This window comes from Opisthocomus hoazin, chromosome 1 (assembly GCF_030867145.1).
Source record: "Opisthocomus hoazin isolate bOpiHoa1 chromosome 1, bOpiHoa1.hap1, whole genome shotgun sequence".
Taxonomy (NCBI): domain Eukaryota; kingdom Metazoa; phylum Chordata; class Aves; order Opisthocomiformes; family Opisthocomidae; genus Opisthocomus; species Opisthocomus hoazin.
In genome coordinates, this window is record NC_134414.1 from 149,659,606 (window position 1) to 149,673,907 (window position 14,302).

Genomic DNA, 14,302 nt, shown 5'->3' on the forward strand with positions numbered 1-14,302 from the left:
GTGTGGAGCTAGGATGGGGGCTCTTGGCAGCTGGAAGGCTCTGGTGGAAGGTGGAGGGAGACAGCGACAGCGTGTCTGCAAATGAGAGTGAGGAAGGAAGGGCTGAGCATCACATAGAGTAGGAATGCCGAGCTATAGCCACCTGTGCTAACAAGGGCCCTCAGACCCGGACGTGGCTCCGTTCCCTCCACCCCCCACTACATTCACTGCAGGGTAGGAAAAGGGGATTCAGGGAGCCAAAGAAGCAAGCTGAAACTGGGAAGATATAATATTTTGTGTTGTGGGGTGATGTACCCAGCTGCCAGAAAGGGCATGGCTTGTTATTAGTAGCCTGAAGCCAGGACAGGTTGGAGAAGTCCCTGCTGGATGGAGAAGACAGAATCTTGATATGGTACATGCTTCATCCTGACAACATCCCATAGAGAGAGTGCTGCCTAGAGAGTCACCCCTACTACTAGCCAACACAAGGCACCTTCCACAGCCTGATGATAGCTGTGGAGGGACTGGATCATGCCCTCCTTGTTTGTATTACCTTCTGTTCCCACAGTTGCATGTGGTTCCTCAGAAAGGGGTGGAGGCGCTCCCAAATTTGTCCTAAAGGAAAGCAGAGGAACCGCCACACAATGACTCCTGCCTTTGCCCAATATTTCAGGTTGGGCACTGAATGGAAGGAAGCACCCCAGCGGGGTCACAGCCTACATTAAAGTTGTGATCCTGCACCTGGGTGGATGCATGGGGGGATCACAACAGCCCAGCAGTTGTGCCTGCACAGTGAGGGTCTATGGGTTTGGCTGGGGGATGTGTGCATGTCACATATCTGGTACGCACCCGGGAAGAAGAATTAAAGTGAGCATGACCCCTGATCTTGCTGCCATTGTGCCAGCTGTTGATGAAATACAGGCTTAGCCCATGAAGACACCATTTCTTCCACTGCCAATGTAGAAACCTGCTAGCTCCTCTATTGCTCCCTCCTCGTGCTTCCCGTGGTTTCATAGAATCATAGAAAGTTTTGGGTCGGAAGGGACCCCTAGAGGTCATCTAGTTCCTGCAGTAGGACTCAGGCAGTGTTGGAGTTAAAGATGCAACTGAACATGCTGCGATAGCTGTATCTCCTGTGCCCTTCCTGCGAGCTCCTGTGCCGTCAGCTCTTCTGTGAAGCAGTCTCCAGATAGTAATGTAGTGCATTGAGATTCTAGCCCCTCACTGCCCCCCAGCAGTATAGCCTTGCCAGTTGCTTTTGGTAAAGGTCTGTAAATGCAGCTGTTGGCCAAGGGAACTGTTGAACTTATCCCAGCCCTCCCTTGCCTTCACCTCCAGCTTGTGTGATGGTCACCTCCCCCAGGTACCAGCACTGCCTTAGTGCATGCTCTACCTCCTCCTCTGCAAGTAGTCGCTACTGGAGGAGCAGAGTTTTCACGTGTACATGAACATGCACACACAGAGCAGAGGTGAAGATGTTATTTTTCCCAGGTGTTCTTGAATGCACTTTTCCTGGTTTGGGAGAAAACCGGTAAACCTGAATAATCGCACAGACAGTTCTAAACTTCTCACTTTTAATAAGATGCCAGGCACAGTCTGAGCCTTTCAGAAACTAACTGCTCAGCAGAAAATTTCAAGTATTTTCTCTTTGCTTCTCATCTCCATGTGGTGGCTGTTGGCAGGGGTGACACAGGACTGACGGGCAGAGATTGCAGAGGATGGGTCTGTCCCTGTTCCTGTGAAGACAACAAAGGACAAAAAAAAAAATCTCTGTTCCTAAAGTATTAAAACTAACCACTGGGAACTCAGGGGTTTTTTTGCACCTCGTGACCAAACAGGATGGCCAAGCCATCAAGGACAGGGCGCTCTCTGACTCTACCCATTCAAAGCCTATGGCAGAATGTCCACCAAGAGTGTGGGGCTTGTGACAGGCATCCCAGGGCAGGGCTGCGTGCCTCCCACAAATGATCCATGAAGCAGGCATTTTTCCTCATCTCATGAGCTGTGGGCAAGCAAGCATGCAGATCAAAGCAAAGCTTAGAACAGGAGCAGGCACTGGCGAAGTTCAAGCTTTGCCTTTGCTCAGCCTGGGAAGAGGACAGGCAGGTCCCCTTTCGCTAGCATGGATCAGAAGCCAGGCTGAGACTGTGAAGGGCTTGGCACTGAAAAGGAGTCAGGCCCTGTGATAAAGATGATCGTGGCGTGTTGCATGCATAGGGCTGGAGGGCTGTGGAACTGCAGGGAAAGTGCTGGGAAAAGGAACTGTGTTGCCCTGAGGAAAGCATATTTGATGCAAAATGCCAGGACTGGTAGTAGGACTCAGGACAGGCAGCCCTTGTTTTCTGCAACATACCTCCAACTGTGTCACAAGCTGGGGACCTCAAACCTTCCGCTTCGGTTCTCCCTTTCCCTCAGTTTAACCACTGGGATACAGGAACTCACCCTTAGCCTTGCTAATCACTTCCTACCCTGAACCTGCAGTCTGGCAGGTTTCTTGACCAAGGACCCTTGCCTGCATCTTCCTCCCTCTCCACACTCTTCAGGACCATGCATGTGATGACAGATGAGGTGTTGATCCCTCACCTCACTCACACGGGGCACCGTAGCTGATCACTGTAGTTTCTTCTGGAAGATGAGAAAAAAAGCGATGGTGAGATATACTTGCCAAAAACTCATTAAAACAACCCAGCATTGTGCCTCTGTTTCTAGGAGAGGCGTTCCCTTGGCTTACAGGCCATGACTCCCCTCCTCTGTGACACATGAAGCCACTGGTATGTGTCAAAGGCTCTGTGTGCAGCTAGTCTGGATTCACCCATGTCATGGGGCTTGCGATCTTTGGAAGCTGTAAGTCTCAAACAGCTCCATTACAGTTATGGATTCATCACTTTCTGAAAACACAGCAACCCCTGACACATTTCTATCTTTTCCTCCTGTGAAGGAGCCCAGAGAATAGAGGCCAAGTAAGTTGTTTTCAGTGTCATTCTTCTAAGGGGGCCATTATTCTTCTAAGCCATCCCCTCACTATGGTCCCTCTGCCTTTGCTGCCTCTCACAAAAGCACAGCTCTGAGCTCCTTTCTCCCATCTTGTTGGGAGAGGTAGACCCTAAGTGGATCTACATGTCAACTTCAAGCTTGCAAGTTCTGGGACCAGAGAAAAAAGGATCTACCATTTTGAAATCCAAGAAGGTAGGTTCATCACTAGAGAGCTTCTAAGGGGCAGTTAGATAAACACATCAGGGATGGTATTGTATTCAGCCTGACAGCTTTAGAAAATTTCTTTCCAGTGGGACATTTGGGTGGTTTCTGCAGTACAGCATCTGAGCTCACCTGGCATGTAGTAATCATAGACCTTGACATTAGCTGGCTTGCGATCCTTCACTTGCATGTCCTGCTGCACCAGCAAAGTGTAGGTGTGAGGCTGTCTAGTCAGCTAAAATGAAGAGATGCAAGGATTACAGCCAGAACTGAAGTCCTGTAAGACAATCCCTTCCACCTGCTCTCACTCAGGCTCTGTGGAGACCTCACCACTGTGACAGAACTGTTATGCTTTCCAGCCCATCTCAGAAACACCTTTTACTTTACTTTCTGTGACCATCTCCCATTATTGGTCACCAAATTTAACTCAGCTCATGAGAAACATCAAACCCACAGAGTCAATGTTCATTAGGTATCTAAATGTAGCACTAGTGTTCCCAACCAATCCCACATTCCCATCCAGCTCTGCTCTGAGCTCCTTCATGCATCTTGCCTCAGTGGCTACTGTCTTATACACAGTCCCATTACTTCAACTTTTATCCTCCAACCCTCATCATTAAGCAGACAAATGCAATGTGTGGATGAACATATGCTGGATGGCAGTAGTTACATGACCTGCTGTTGACTGGGATCTACCTTGTGCTACCTGGCAACCTGAGCTGAAAACTTGCTTTGTGCTGCCTTCCTGCTCTGTACTGTAGATGTCACGAAAGCAGCATCTCTGCAAGTCTAATGCATCCACATAGCAATAACCCACTTACTATGAGGCTAACTTAGCTCAGCTTATTGACAACTGGGGATTAAGAATTACAGAAATGTAGAAGTGCTCATTGGAAATTCTGAAGCTTTTGAATTCATGCCGGGTCTTGTTTCTGGTGCTGTTTAGGTATGCATGTAGCTAGAGAAAGGCTGAAGTCGTTAATCTGTTGATTAATGAGGCAGTGGAGCAAGCACTGCTGCTCAAACAGCCATCTGGTTTAAGTCTGAGTGATCTTGGCAAACTCCATCAGCAATCTTGGATCCCTACTACATTCAGGCTGCTTAAGGGCTTTCTAAGAATTCAGGCTTGCTTGAATTTACTAGATGGCTCCTCCTACTACTCCCCAATCCTGATCACACACTGTATATGGACTTTCAGCAGTCTCTGAACAGTGCCAACAGATGTAGGCTTAACATCAGAGTTAGCCTCATTTCACTCAAGTTCATTGGCCCCATATATAAGTTCTACAGCTGAACTACTGTGGGCTGACACAACACACTTCTCCAGGTCAGCAAATGTGGCTAGTATGCAGGAACAACAGCTCTGGATACTTAAAATACTAATGGAACCATGATACAAGAGTAAGCTAAAAGTTATCTGCTAGTCCATAGTCCTCTTAATAATGATGTTAGCCTAAATTCCACTCACTTCCTCCAGGTAGACAACGATTCTGTCAGCTTCGCTTTCAACTTTCTTCACCAAAGGCCTTTTCTTTAGCTGAAAATAGGCAAAAAAAAGTCAGAAAGACTCTAACAGAAAGCAGAAATATTCAGGGATATTTGTCCTTGTGAGAGCGTGGGCAAAATGTTTATATGGCCAAGGAAGCCCTTGGGGTAGGGGGAGGCAAGGTGTGGCCTGGAGGAGACTTTGGGTATAAAGATTTCTTGTGAAGAAAAGAACCGTATTTCTCTGCCCACAGGAATGGTCACGGTTCTTCATACAATCCTGCATGGTGGACATCCATCACTGTTCCCATCCCAGCTGGACACAAACTCGCGGTCTCACCTCTTCCAGTGAACCTGCCACAGGGCTGTATCCAGACAGCAGCTCCACTTGGATCAGGACCATGTTGGTGGACACACGGTTCCCTGTGTAGCTGCAGCAGGAACCCAGGGGACAGCACTAATGTTATTTTCTGAGCCATGATCTCCAGATACTCCAGCCCAGCTTTGGTACTCAGGTGGGGGAATCTGTCTTTCCTTCCAGTGTTTCTCCTGTAAGCATACCTGTTCCTGTACTGTAATAAAACTTTGTGCTTCCCCTGATCTCTCTTTTAATTGTGCTGAGCCAAGAAGAATAAATTCCTTGGAAGGCTTCTGGAATTACCTTCTCTAGGCATGGCAGGGAATATCACATCCTCCTCCTGCTCTCTCGGCAGTTCTGTCCCAAGTCAGGGCAGAGCAGCACAGAGGAAAGTGCAGCAGAGAGGAAAGTACAGCAGAGGACAGTGGTGTGGCAGTCAGCTAGGAGCAGAGGAGGGAAGACTTAGGAATAAGTGTCAGCAGTGAGTCCCCCAGGACCTACACATCACTAGTGTTTGAGACCTAATCCTATAGACCTTAGGAGAACTTGTGGTGACTGGCATGATAACAAGACAGGACTATAGCCTGAGCCATCCCTCCGGGGCCTTGTACCTTTCACCCAGCTGAGGAGAGCATACTTAAATGGATGGGGACATCTTAGCACTTGGACCTCATGAGCAAAGGGGAATCCTGGCCACCAAGAGACTGGCGTGGTGCCAGAAGCCTCTTAGCCCAGCGGAGGCAAAGGGCAACTGAGTTTCTCCTACCGAGCATGAATGGTGACAGGGAACTGGGTGGCGTTGGGTGCGGTGCATTCTGTCTGCACAGATATGGCAAAGGTGATGTCGCTCCTCGGTGGAGGGATGTGGTACCGCAGAATGGCCTGCCAGGACAGAAAGATGCTAGTTGGCAGAGAATAGCAGGGTTTTTTTTCTCTGGAGAGTATCCTTGTCTGGTTTTTGGCTGCTGTTTGCTGTCTTGCACTGGTGTAAGAGAAAACTGTGTGGTGGAAGCAGAGGTCCTGCTAGTGCATTGCTCCTGGTGGTGTTCACTGGACTTCTTGGAGGAGAGATGCAGCTCTGACTGGATGGACATGATCCTGATTTCATTTGGGGGATCGCTATTCCCTTCCTGCTGGATCCAAGCGACTCCTACTAAGTGCCTTGAAGCCGAGATTCTTGAGAGTGACTGCAGCAGTCCATTTTCAGTGTTGGCTAAGTAGCAAGGTGAGAGGGCCCCTGGCTTTCAAGGCTTTTCCCCAGACAAATCTTTTCTCCCTGGCTGGGCTTACCTGCAGGAAGAGGCACCCAAGGCCCTGCACACGCACAGTGTAATCTTGGGGAATGGCTGGTAGCTCCACTGTCTGCAGCAGGAGGCGGTTGGTATTGTCTACTCGGATGTTTTGGTTGAAACTCTCAGAGGAGAGAGAAGCATGAAGATCAGGGCCATCCTTGCTGAAGGTCTTGGTTGCATACAGGGCTAGGGCTTCCAGAGCAACCACTGTGTCCTGAGGGAAGGGGCACACATTGGGCAAAATAAGATCCATGCTTCCTGTGCACTCCCAGTCCTTAGCCTTTCCCTCCCTCATACTGCAGCTACAGCACAATAAGTGTTGAGCTTTCCACTTGGCCTTTTAGCATGGGATTAGCTCAGGGGAATACGCATATTCACCTTTTCCCAATACTCAGGAGCTGTAAATCCATACTTTTTTTTTTTTTTTTCTTTTTTTACTGTGAGCTGTGCTACAACCCATTGCTCTCACAAACCATAGCTAGTGGCAGGTTTTCTGCTGATGATGGCTCAGGGGGATTACCTGGGTTGAAGCAAAGCCTCCATAAGGGTTTTGCTGCTTGGTGAGCCAAGACACAATCTGGGATGCCTTTCTGATTTCATCTGAAGACAAACTTGACTTTGAAAGGTGAGCCATGAGGATACTAGATGTCAATTCCACATCAACAGATGGAGCCCGATACCAATATAGGGAGTCTTCTTCCTGTTTGGACTGTTGACTCCAGTATATTTGGTCATCTAGAGGTGGAGTGGGAACACTTATGAATTGTGTAGCTGTATCTAATGACCTTGGAGTCCTACTCAGTCGCTGTGCCTAGCTACTGAGTGAACAGGTACATTGGTACAAGGTATGGGTGTGTATCTCCCTATTTTCCCCCCACACCCTGCTTTTCCCAGTAAAAAACTAGATCTGTAGGCTGGGAAGGAGCTCTGCAACATCCATGAAGCTCCCATGGTTTAGATGACTGGGAGACCAGGACTGTGAGATCATCCATAGAGAAAGTCTGTCTCACAGTATGGATATAGCTTCTGACAGCTTGGCAAATAGAGGCTATCCAAGTCTTGGGCTCCCCACATGGCTCTGCCAGTGCCCACCACTCCCGCCCTCCATTCCCTTTGTTGTTTAGCCCTGGGATCTCCACACAATTCTGCCAATGGCCCCCTCTCCTGCCCCACAGCCTTTGGTACCTGATATTATGGCGGCCTTATCCAACCTTTTGAGGATTTTCTGCCTGAAGGCCTTATCCCCTGCTACTGCAAAAGCGTTTGCAGCTAGTGCCAGGCTGTAGAGGTTGGAACTGCCAATATCAGCATTGACCAGGTCCTTTATGCAGTTCAGAGCTTTCCACACGACTGGGTCCTAGGATACATTTGAAAGCACACCGATGCTAGCAGGGTGTATGGGGAGGGAACGCAGCCTCGGCGTGTGCGGAGGAGGGTGGAAACAGGGACAGGACACATGGGGAGAAAACTGGACATGTACCCCTGTGTGCCCAAAGGTAGAGGGCCAGCGCGCTGCCTGCCGAGAGGCCGCACGCACGGCCCGTCCCTGCGGCCGATACTCACGGAGCGCGGCATCCCTGAGTGTATGAGAGCCGTGATGATCACAGAGCTCAGCCCCAGTCCTTCCTCCACTGCGCCCTGCAGCCAACACAAAGCAGAGGACAGGAGGGCTGCCATGAGAAGGGAGAGGGAGAAGTCTTCCAGTGCCTTCTGCTTCCTGAGAAAAAGCCAGCGCAGGCAACAGTGCTGGTCCTGTTCCTTCTGCTAAGGAAGTGCCAGGACTGGTATCTGCTCTTGCAGGTCCTGCTTACCAGAGCACTTCTCAGCCACGGTGCCCCAGGCTCCTCTGGGCAGCTGATTCCCTCCCTCTGCTGAACACATTCCCCTTTCCCCTCCCCTGCAAAAGATTTTCAGTAGCAGATTTCAGTGCCGGGGGAAAACAATGTTCCCACAACACCCCACTGCAAGATGGCACCTCACTTGAAGGCCAGGACAATGGCAAGGGTATGGAGGAGCAAAAGAAAAGGTATTTTTTGCAAGATCAAGTGAAAGGTATGATTCTCTTCACTTTTAGAAGATTAACTGTCTAAGGTCCTGTCCACCGAACTGCTGCTGGCTGCACTTTGGTGGTACTCTGTGTGCCTGTGCATGCACGCTTGCTGTGTTTCTGAGTGTATAGGGCACATCCCCTGCAAGGGGAATCTCACATGAGTGGCTGCCATCACTCTCCATTCACTCCATTTCTGACTCTCTCTGTACAGCGTGGAACCCAGACTGAAGGAAGAAATGGCAGCTCAGTAATGGGAAAGGAAGCTACACCAGTTTACCAAGGTAAGAACACAGAGCCTGAAATGTTTTTCTTTTTTGAAGCATGTGTTAGATTTTGAGATGGGGCTAGGGCAGGGCACTGGCTGAGTTCCCACATGCATATCATTCAAATGCAAACCTCCATCATTCATAGCTTGAAAAAGTGCTACCATGACTAAGCACAACCCTGAGTGCCACCCAAGGATGACCTTAGGCACATGCAGTAGGGTTCATTTGTTGTTGGCACCCAGATTGGGCCAGAAAGGGAGGGAGCTCTGAGGTACCTAATGAACAGCCAGGACATCTCATACCATCAGACCATTGTTGAAGAGCTTCCCCACACTCTTGAAGCAGCCTGATGGAGTCTGACTTTTAATCAGGGCACTGGCAGCATCCTTTATATTCTGCTCATCTATGTGGATGAAGTCCCGGGCTTGGCTGAAGGTCTTCAGGACAAGGGCAGTAAGCCTAGATCCAAGGAAGGGAGAAGAAAATCGAATTGAACCAGACACTGATGCCCACCTCCAGTAGGAGACAGGAGTCTTCTTGTCTTTCACTATCTCATGCCTGGAGAAATACCAGCAGGCCAGAGCCTCTGTGCAGATGGAGAATTGGAAGGAATGCACATCAGTTAGATGCTCTTGAAGCTCAAGCTCAGACCCATTTGCAGCCAGAGAGAAAACGTTCACTGACATTTCAGTGCTTCCCCCCAGAGCTCTGCCAGTTCCAACAGCGTGCACTTCTGTGATTTCAAGCCAGGAGGGCTCAAGTTTAGTGAGGTCTCTCAGCCCCTTTCCCAATCTTGTTTAGGCACAAAGCCCTCTGGAAAACCTGGAAAGAAGGTATCTTTGCAGCCAAGTTTTCAGAATCAGCCTCAGCTGGGGTGCCCAAGCACAATCAAACAGGGGTACCTCATGTCAGTTCATTGGCACGGTTCTCTTCCAAAAAGTCTCAGGAGTGGCTTCTGTTCAAAACTCCACACCTTCAGACTTCCTCAGTTTCCCCAGACCAAAATTCAGGCCACCCTGAGCCTGACCAGGTCAAGCTCTTGTTCTTCAGCTATGTCTTGATATCTCTGCTTACCATGTGTTCCCTGGCTCACTTCCTTCCCCAAAGGCACTGTATGAGCCGTCTGCGTGCTTGTACAGGAGCTGTCGCTGATATCCTGCAGGAAGAGGCTGTGGGGTAGTGAAGATGCTCTGTGTCTGCTGTGTGCTCAAGGTGGCAATCTGCCCCGTCAATCCTGCTGATCATTACAGAGCGCATTGTCTCTGAGGAATTCTGCGAAGGGATTTCAGAGGGGTGCCATGTACCCCTTGTTCACCTGAGACACAGCAGCCTGATGTACACTGCTGTAACTCCCATGGTGTCAGGCAAGTGACGCTGCACAAATCCTGATCAGCACCAAGCTTCTGCTGAGATCCCCACTGCACAAGCTGCTATAGTGGACATCACCAGCTTAATTACCCAACATGAGCAGAAGTCTACTCACCGCTTTCTAGATAGCCGATTGCCTTCTGTTTGATATCTGGAGTCAGTTGTCCTGTTTCTTCAAGGTATCGTGTGATAAAGACGTTGGGGGCAAAATGAACCATGTTCTGCTCACCGCAGCCACTGGACATCTGGAGGAGCTCATCTATGTTGTCCAGCGCTGTCCCCAGAATGTCACCTGTAGGACAGAACCACAGCTTTCGGAGCTTTACGTATTCTTGCACGTAAAAAATTTCTGGTCTCACTGATTCTCCAGATAACCTGCTAAGACTGGTGTCAGTTCACCTCTGCTCACGATGGCTGATTTAAATGTCTATAGAGCCTGTAGGAACAGTGATAACGTACTTGTCTATGTCTCCCTTGGCTGGGTGAAATTATATTTCCATCTAGCCCTGCGTCATTTGTATGACAGCATGTCATGCTTCTCTGGAAGACATAGGGGTCCAGTGTCAGACCTCATAGTACACGTTCCCTCTTGTTACTCTGTTTGCTAAAGCAGACATGGTGGCACCAGAAGAAAAGACTCCTGCAGGGAAAAATATTACTTTCCAAGATCCCTCTAAATCTCACCTAAGAAAGAGATGTGGGCTCTCTCTGACCCAAGGACCGTGTTCTCTGGCACAGTGAAAGTGATCGTCTCTGAAGCTGAAGTTTCTGCAAATGGCAAAAGCATCAGAACAACAGGCAGGAGGGGGGGGCGGCAGACCCACAGGCGTCCCCAGGAGATGGTGTAAACAAGGCTGGGATCACCTCATCCGTTCATGAGAGCAGCATTCAGAAGAAAAGAGGACACAGAGGTCAGGCCACCCACTGATGAGTGACTGTGGTGTGGTTAGGCAGTGGCTTGGTGCTGCCAGGAGCTTGTCGTACTGGGTAGAGCTGAATGTCTTTGCCTCCCTACAAAAGCTGCAAAATCCCCGACTCTCCCCTCCCCATGCACATCCGGATGGTCCCAGATTTCTTCACACACCACACTGCTTCTGTTTGGTCTCCATGCTCTGTGCGCATGTACAGCCCCAGGGGTAAGACAGCCCCTGTCTCTGGGGTACCTGCACCTTACCTTTAGGGCACAGGAGTGAGGTGTGAGTCTTTTCCTCCAGCAGCCCCTCTGCCTGGTGGGGAAAAGGCTGGTCAGTGCAGAAGGGAGAGCAGTAAAATAAGACAGCTGCTGAGCAGCACCCCACCTTCCCGCAAGCACCTTTTCTGTCCTCGTGGGCCATGCAAAGGGCCTCCCACAGGCAGCAGGCATACGTGTGCCGACAGTGAAGTTTTGCTGGGAAGCAGATTTCTAAGCTGATACATGGCCTTTGCCCCCATTGCCCTGCTAGCCAGCAGTTCTGACTTCTCTGTCCCATCGAGTGGAGGGGCTCAGCTCATGCCCCGACCCAACCTACCCTTAGAATCACTCCTTGACCAGCCTCTCTGAGAAGTGTGCCTACCTGCCTGGCTGCCTCTCCCTTCCCAGAGCCACCCACTCGGCTGCTTTGAGCCTGACACTGTTCCAACCATGCCAGGACCCTGAAGCACAGGCTGACCTTCACCAGCAGGTGTTTAACCACTGTGTCCTTCCCTCCAGACTCTGGCACAACAGCTGTACTCTCAGTGCAAACATCTTCCTGCTCCATCACCTCAGCAGCGACAGTGAAATTCACCTTCCCTAAGAAACAAAACGTCAAGAGGCCAGTTGGCACGTTCATGCCTATGTTTTAGTTTGCTCAGCCTAAGGCTGCTCACTTGTGCTTTGCATGATAGGCCAGTCTTCCTTCCAGCCCAGCTCTGGTTTCCTCGAGCAGCTCTACCAGTGCCTCCCACTCCTGCCCCTCCCTTGTCACCTTACCTAATTTTGTAGCCTTCACATCCCAGAAAAATGTTTTTGCTGAGTCAGGACACAGACAAACAGCGAACCTGACATTTGCATGCACAAATTCAAAATCCCTGGAGTCCATTAGGCTAAGCTGGAGCTAGAGGTGAAACAAAAGGGAGTTTGGGTTACAGAGCTGCTGCTGTGATTTTCCTTTCAGCTCCTTGATCCAAATTTCAGTCAAGCCCAGGAGCCCAGGGTGAGTATGATGATGGCCCTGTTGCAATATCTGGGGGACAGCAACAGCCCATGGACATTGCAGTCCGGTAGGGTTGAGCTTATGGGGAGGGATAAGGTGGACAGAGATGGCTCTGGTTGGAGCTTTGTGAAGAGATTCCTTGGTGTCTTTTGCCCAGTGCCTGAGGAGGCAGCCCCTTGTCTGGGTCTCTATCAGTGAAGTACTGTAACCACACATCCCCCTGCCCAGCATCCTGGAGGGAGCCACTCACCGCCATGCACTGCTTCAGATAGCTGAAGACTTTGACTTTCAGGGGAAATGACTCTCCCCGGAAGACGGAGTAGGGCAAGGTGGGTTCCACGAAGAAGGGCTTGAAGCTCCGCAGGCTGGTGGTCTCTGAGATGCCCAGCCCATGGCTCTCTGAGGTGCAGAAGGTCATGGCTCTCCAGTCTGTGATGCTGTCGGGTACTGTGACAGCTAGCTCAGCAGCCCCTGAATCACTGAGGAGAAAACAGAGTGGAAGGGGTTGTCCTCATCCCTGTAAAGATTTCTCTTACAAAGACAAATGCAGGACTATGAACTGGAAGTGCGTGTCAAGGTGTGGGGCTTCGTAGGAATTAGGACATAGGTATAGGAAGGATAGCAAATAGGTGGGCAAGGAAGGACTGAGAGGCAAATGCAAACCAGGATTTTCTTCTGGACAGTGTTGCACCTCAATTTCTTGTTTTATGTGGGCACACAGGGCTCTCAGGGGTCTGTTTTGTACATCCAGACTGTGCCAGGGAGCACTGAGTGACACTCCCACCACACTGCCACCCAAACTCCCAACCACAGCTTGGCAGTCATCATTAGAAGTGTCACTTACAGATCTGCATACACAAAATGGAAGACAGTCTCTGCCCCGAAATGGGCGCAATCCAGCCAAATGAGATGTGGAGGCAGACATCCTGTTTTACAGATGGATAACAATGGCACGTGAGAGAATTAAGAAAGCTGAGATCTGTGAATAAGGGGAGAACTGTGGATGCTGCATAACGTGACTTTAGCAAGGCCTTTGACACAGTCTCCCAGAGCATCCTTGTAGCCACATCAGTGTCGGCTGGACAAGTGGATAATTAGGTGAGCAGAAAATTTGCTAGACCACTGGGGACAAAGGATGGTTATTGCTGACACAAAGTCCAACTGGTGGCTGTTTACCCATGACATCCCTCAAGGACTCATACTTGGGCCAATACTGCCCAACGAATGGCTTTATTCATGACCTGGATAATAGAAGCAGCAATATCCTCAGCAACATTAGCAGACTAATCTTGCTGTGTATTAGCAGACTATACCCTGTTGCAGAGGGGTTCCTGATGTGCTGGAGAGAAAGGTTACTATTAAGAGGAACCTCGGCAAGCTGGAACAATGGGCTTGAAAATGGGTAACTTCTGTATCTGGGATGAAATAATGCCATGCAACAGTACAGGCTAGGCAGTGACTGGCTAGTAAGCAACTTTGCAGAAAAAGAGGTGGGAGTCCTGGTGGATAACAAGTTGAGCATGAGAGTCCTCATGTACCCTTACAGCAATGAAGACCATCTACTTCTGGAGTGTATTAAGCCACTGGGTTGAGAAAAGTTATTTTTACCGCATATTCCTCCGTTGTTGGACCACATCAGGACTACCGTGTCCCATTTTTGCTTTTTAGCATAAGAAAGATACTGACATACTTGAATGCATCCAGTGGAGGACTACCAAGATGGTCAGAGGGCTGGGACATTTGACGTACAAGGAATGGCTGAAAGAACTGAGGTTTTCAAACTTAAGAGGGAAAGATCATTCAGTTTTATAAAACTAGCTATTGGGAAGGTGTAGGGAAAATGGAACCTGTCTTTTCTGAGGTGCGTATTGATAGGATGAAAGGTAACAGACACAAGTTGGACCATGGGAAATTCTGACTCGAGATAAGAAAAAAAAATACCATGAGGTTGGTCAAACACTGACCTTTGGAGGCCTCTTCCATGCTACAGGAGTCTGTGATTTTAAGCTCCCCAGGATTATTCGGAAAATCTCAAGCAGACCCAGGAACTGAACCAAAACTCCATTGTCCTTATTCCCTTCTTCACACCTCCCTTTTCTTTGCAGGCACAGCAGGCAATAATACCCTGGCTCTGC

General features: G+C 49.5%; 1 protein-coding gene across 5 annotated transcripts in view; it reads right to left on the reverse strand.

The window, feature by feature from the left end:
• Positions 1 to 1,536: 1,536 nt before the first annotated feature.
• Positions 1,537 to 14,302, reverse strand: part of LOC104332465 (alpha-2-macroglobulin-like protein 1) — a 28,199-nt gene continuing 15,433 nt past the window's right edge. For 2 of the 5 annotated variants that reach the window (XM_075441358.1, XM_075441369.1), the window contains 18 exons: positions 12,418 to 12,646; positions 11,940 to 12,068; positions 11,643 to 11,759; positions 11,168 to 11,219; positions 10,678 to 10,761; positions 10,109 to 10,285; positions 9,700 to 9,781; positions 8,928 to 9,084; positions 7,873 to 7,947; positions 7,495 to 7,666; positions 6,830 to 7,044; positions 6,308 to 6,523; positions 5,784 to 5,899; positions 5,000 to 5,090; positions 4,643 to 4,711; positions 3,307 to 3,409; positions 2,563 to 2,604; positions 1,537 to 1,715 (listed from right to left, as the gene is read on the reverse strand). In XM_075441358.1, the coding sequence (XP_075297473.1) occupies positions 2,564 to 2,604; positions 3,307 to 3,409; positions 4,643 to 4,711; positions 5,000 to 5,090; positions 5,784 to 5,899; positions 6,308 to 6,523; positions 6,830 to 7,044; positions 7,495 to 7,666; positions 7,873 to 7,947; positions 8,928 to 9,084; positions 9,700 to 9,781; positions 10,109 to 10,285; positions 10,678 to 10,761; positions 11,168 to 11,219; positions 11,643 to 11,759; positions 11,940 to 12,068; positions 12,418 to 12,646 (2,125 nt within the window). In that variant the 3' untranslated portion in view covers positions 1,537 to 1,715; position 2,563. Of the gene's footprint in view, positions 1,716 to 2,491; positions 2,605 to 3,306; positions 3,410 to 4,642; positions 4,712 to 4,997; positions 5,458 to 5,783; positions 5,900 to 6,307; positions 6,524 to 6,829; positions 7,045 to 7,494; positions 7,667 to 7,872; positions 7,948 to 8,927; positions 9,085 to 9,699; positions 9,782 to 10,108; positions 10,286 to 10,677; positions 10,762 to 11,167; positions 11,220 to 11,642; positions 11,765 to 11,939; positions 12,069 to 12,417; positions 12,647 to 14,302 lie in introns of those variants that run through there. The other 3 variants (XR_012766038.1, XM_075441366.1, XM_075441368.1) reach the window with 3 other exon arrangements.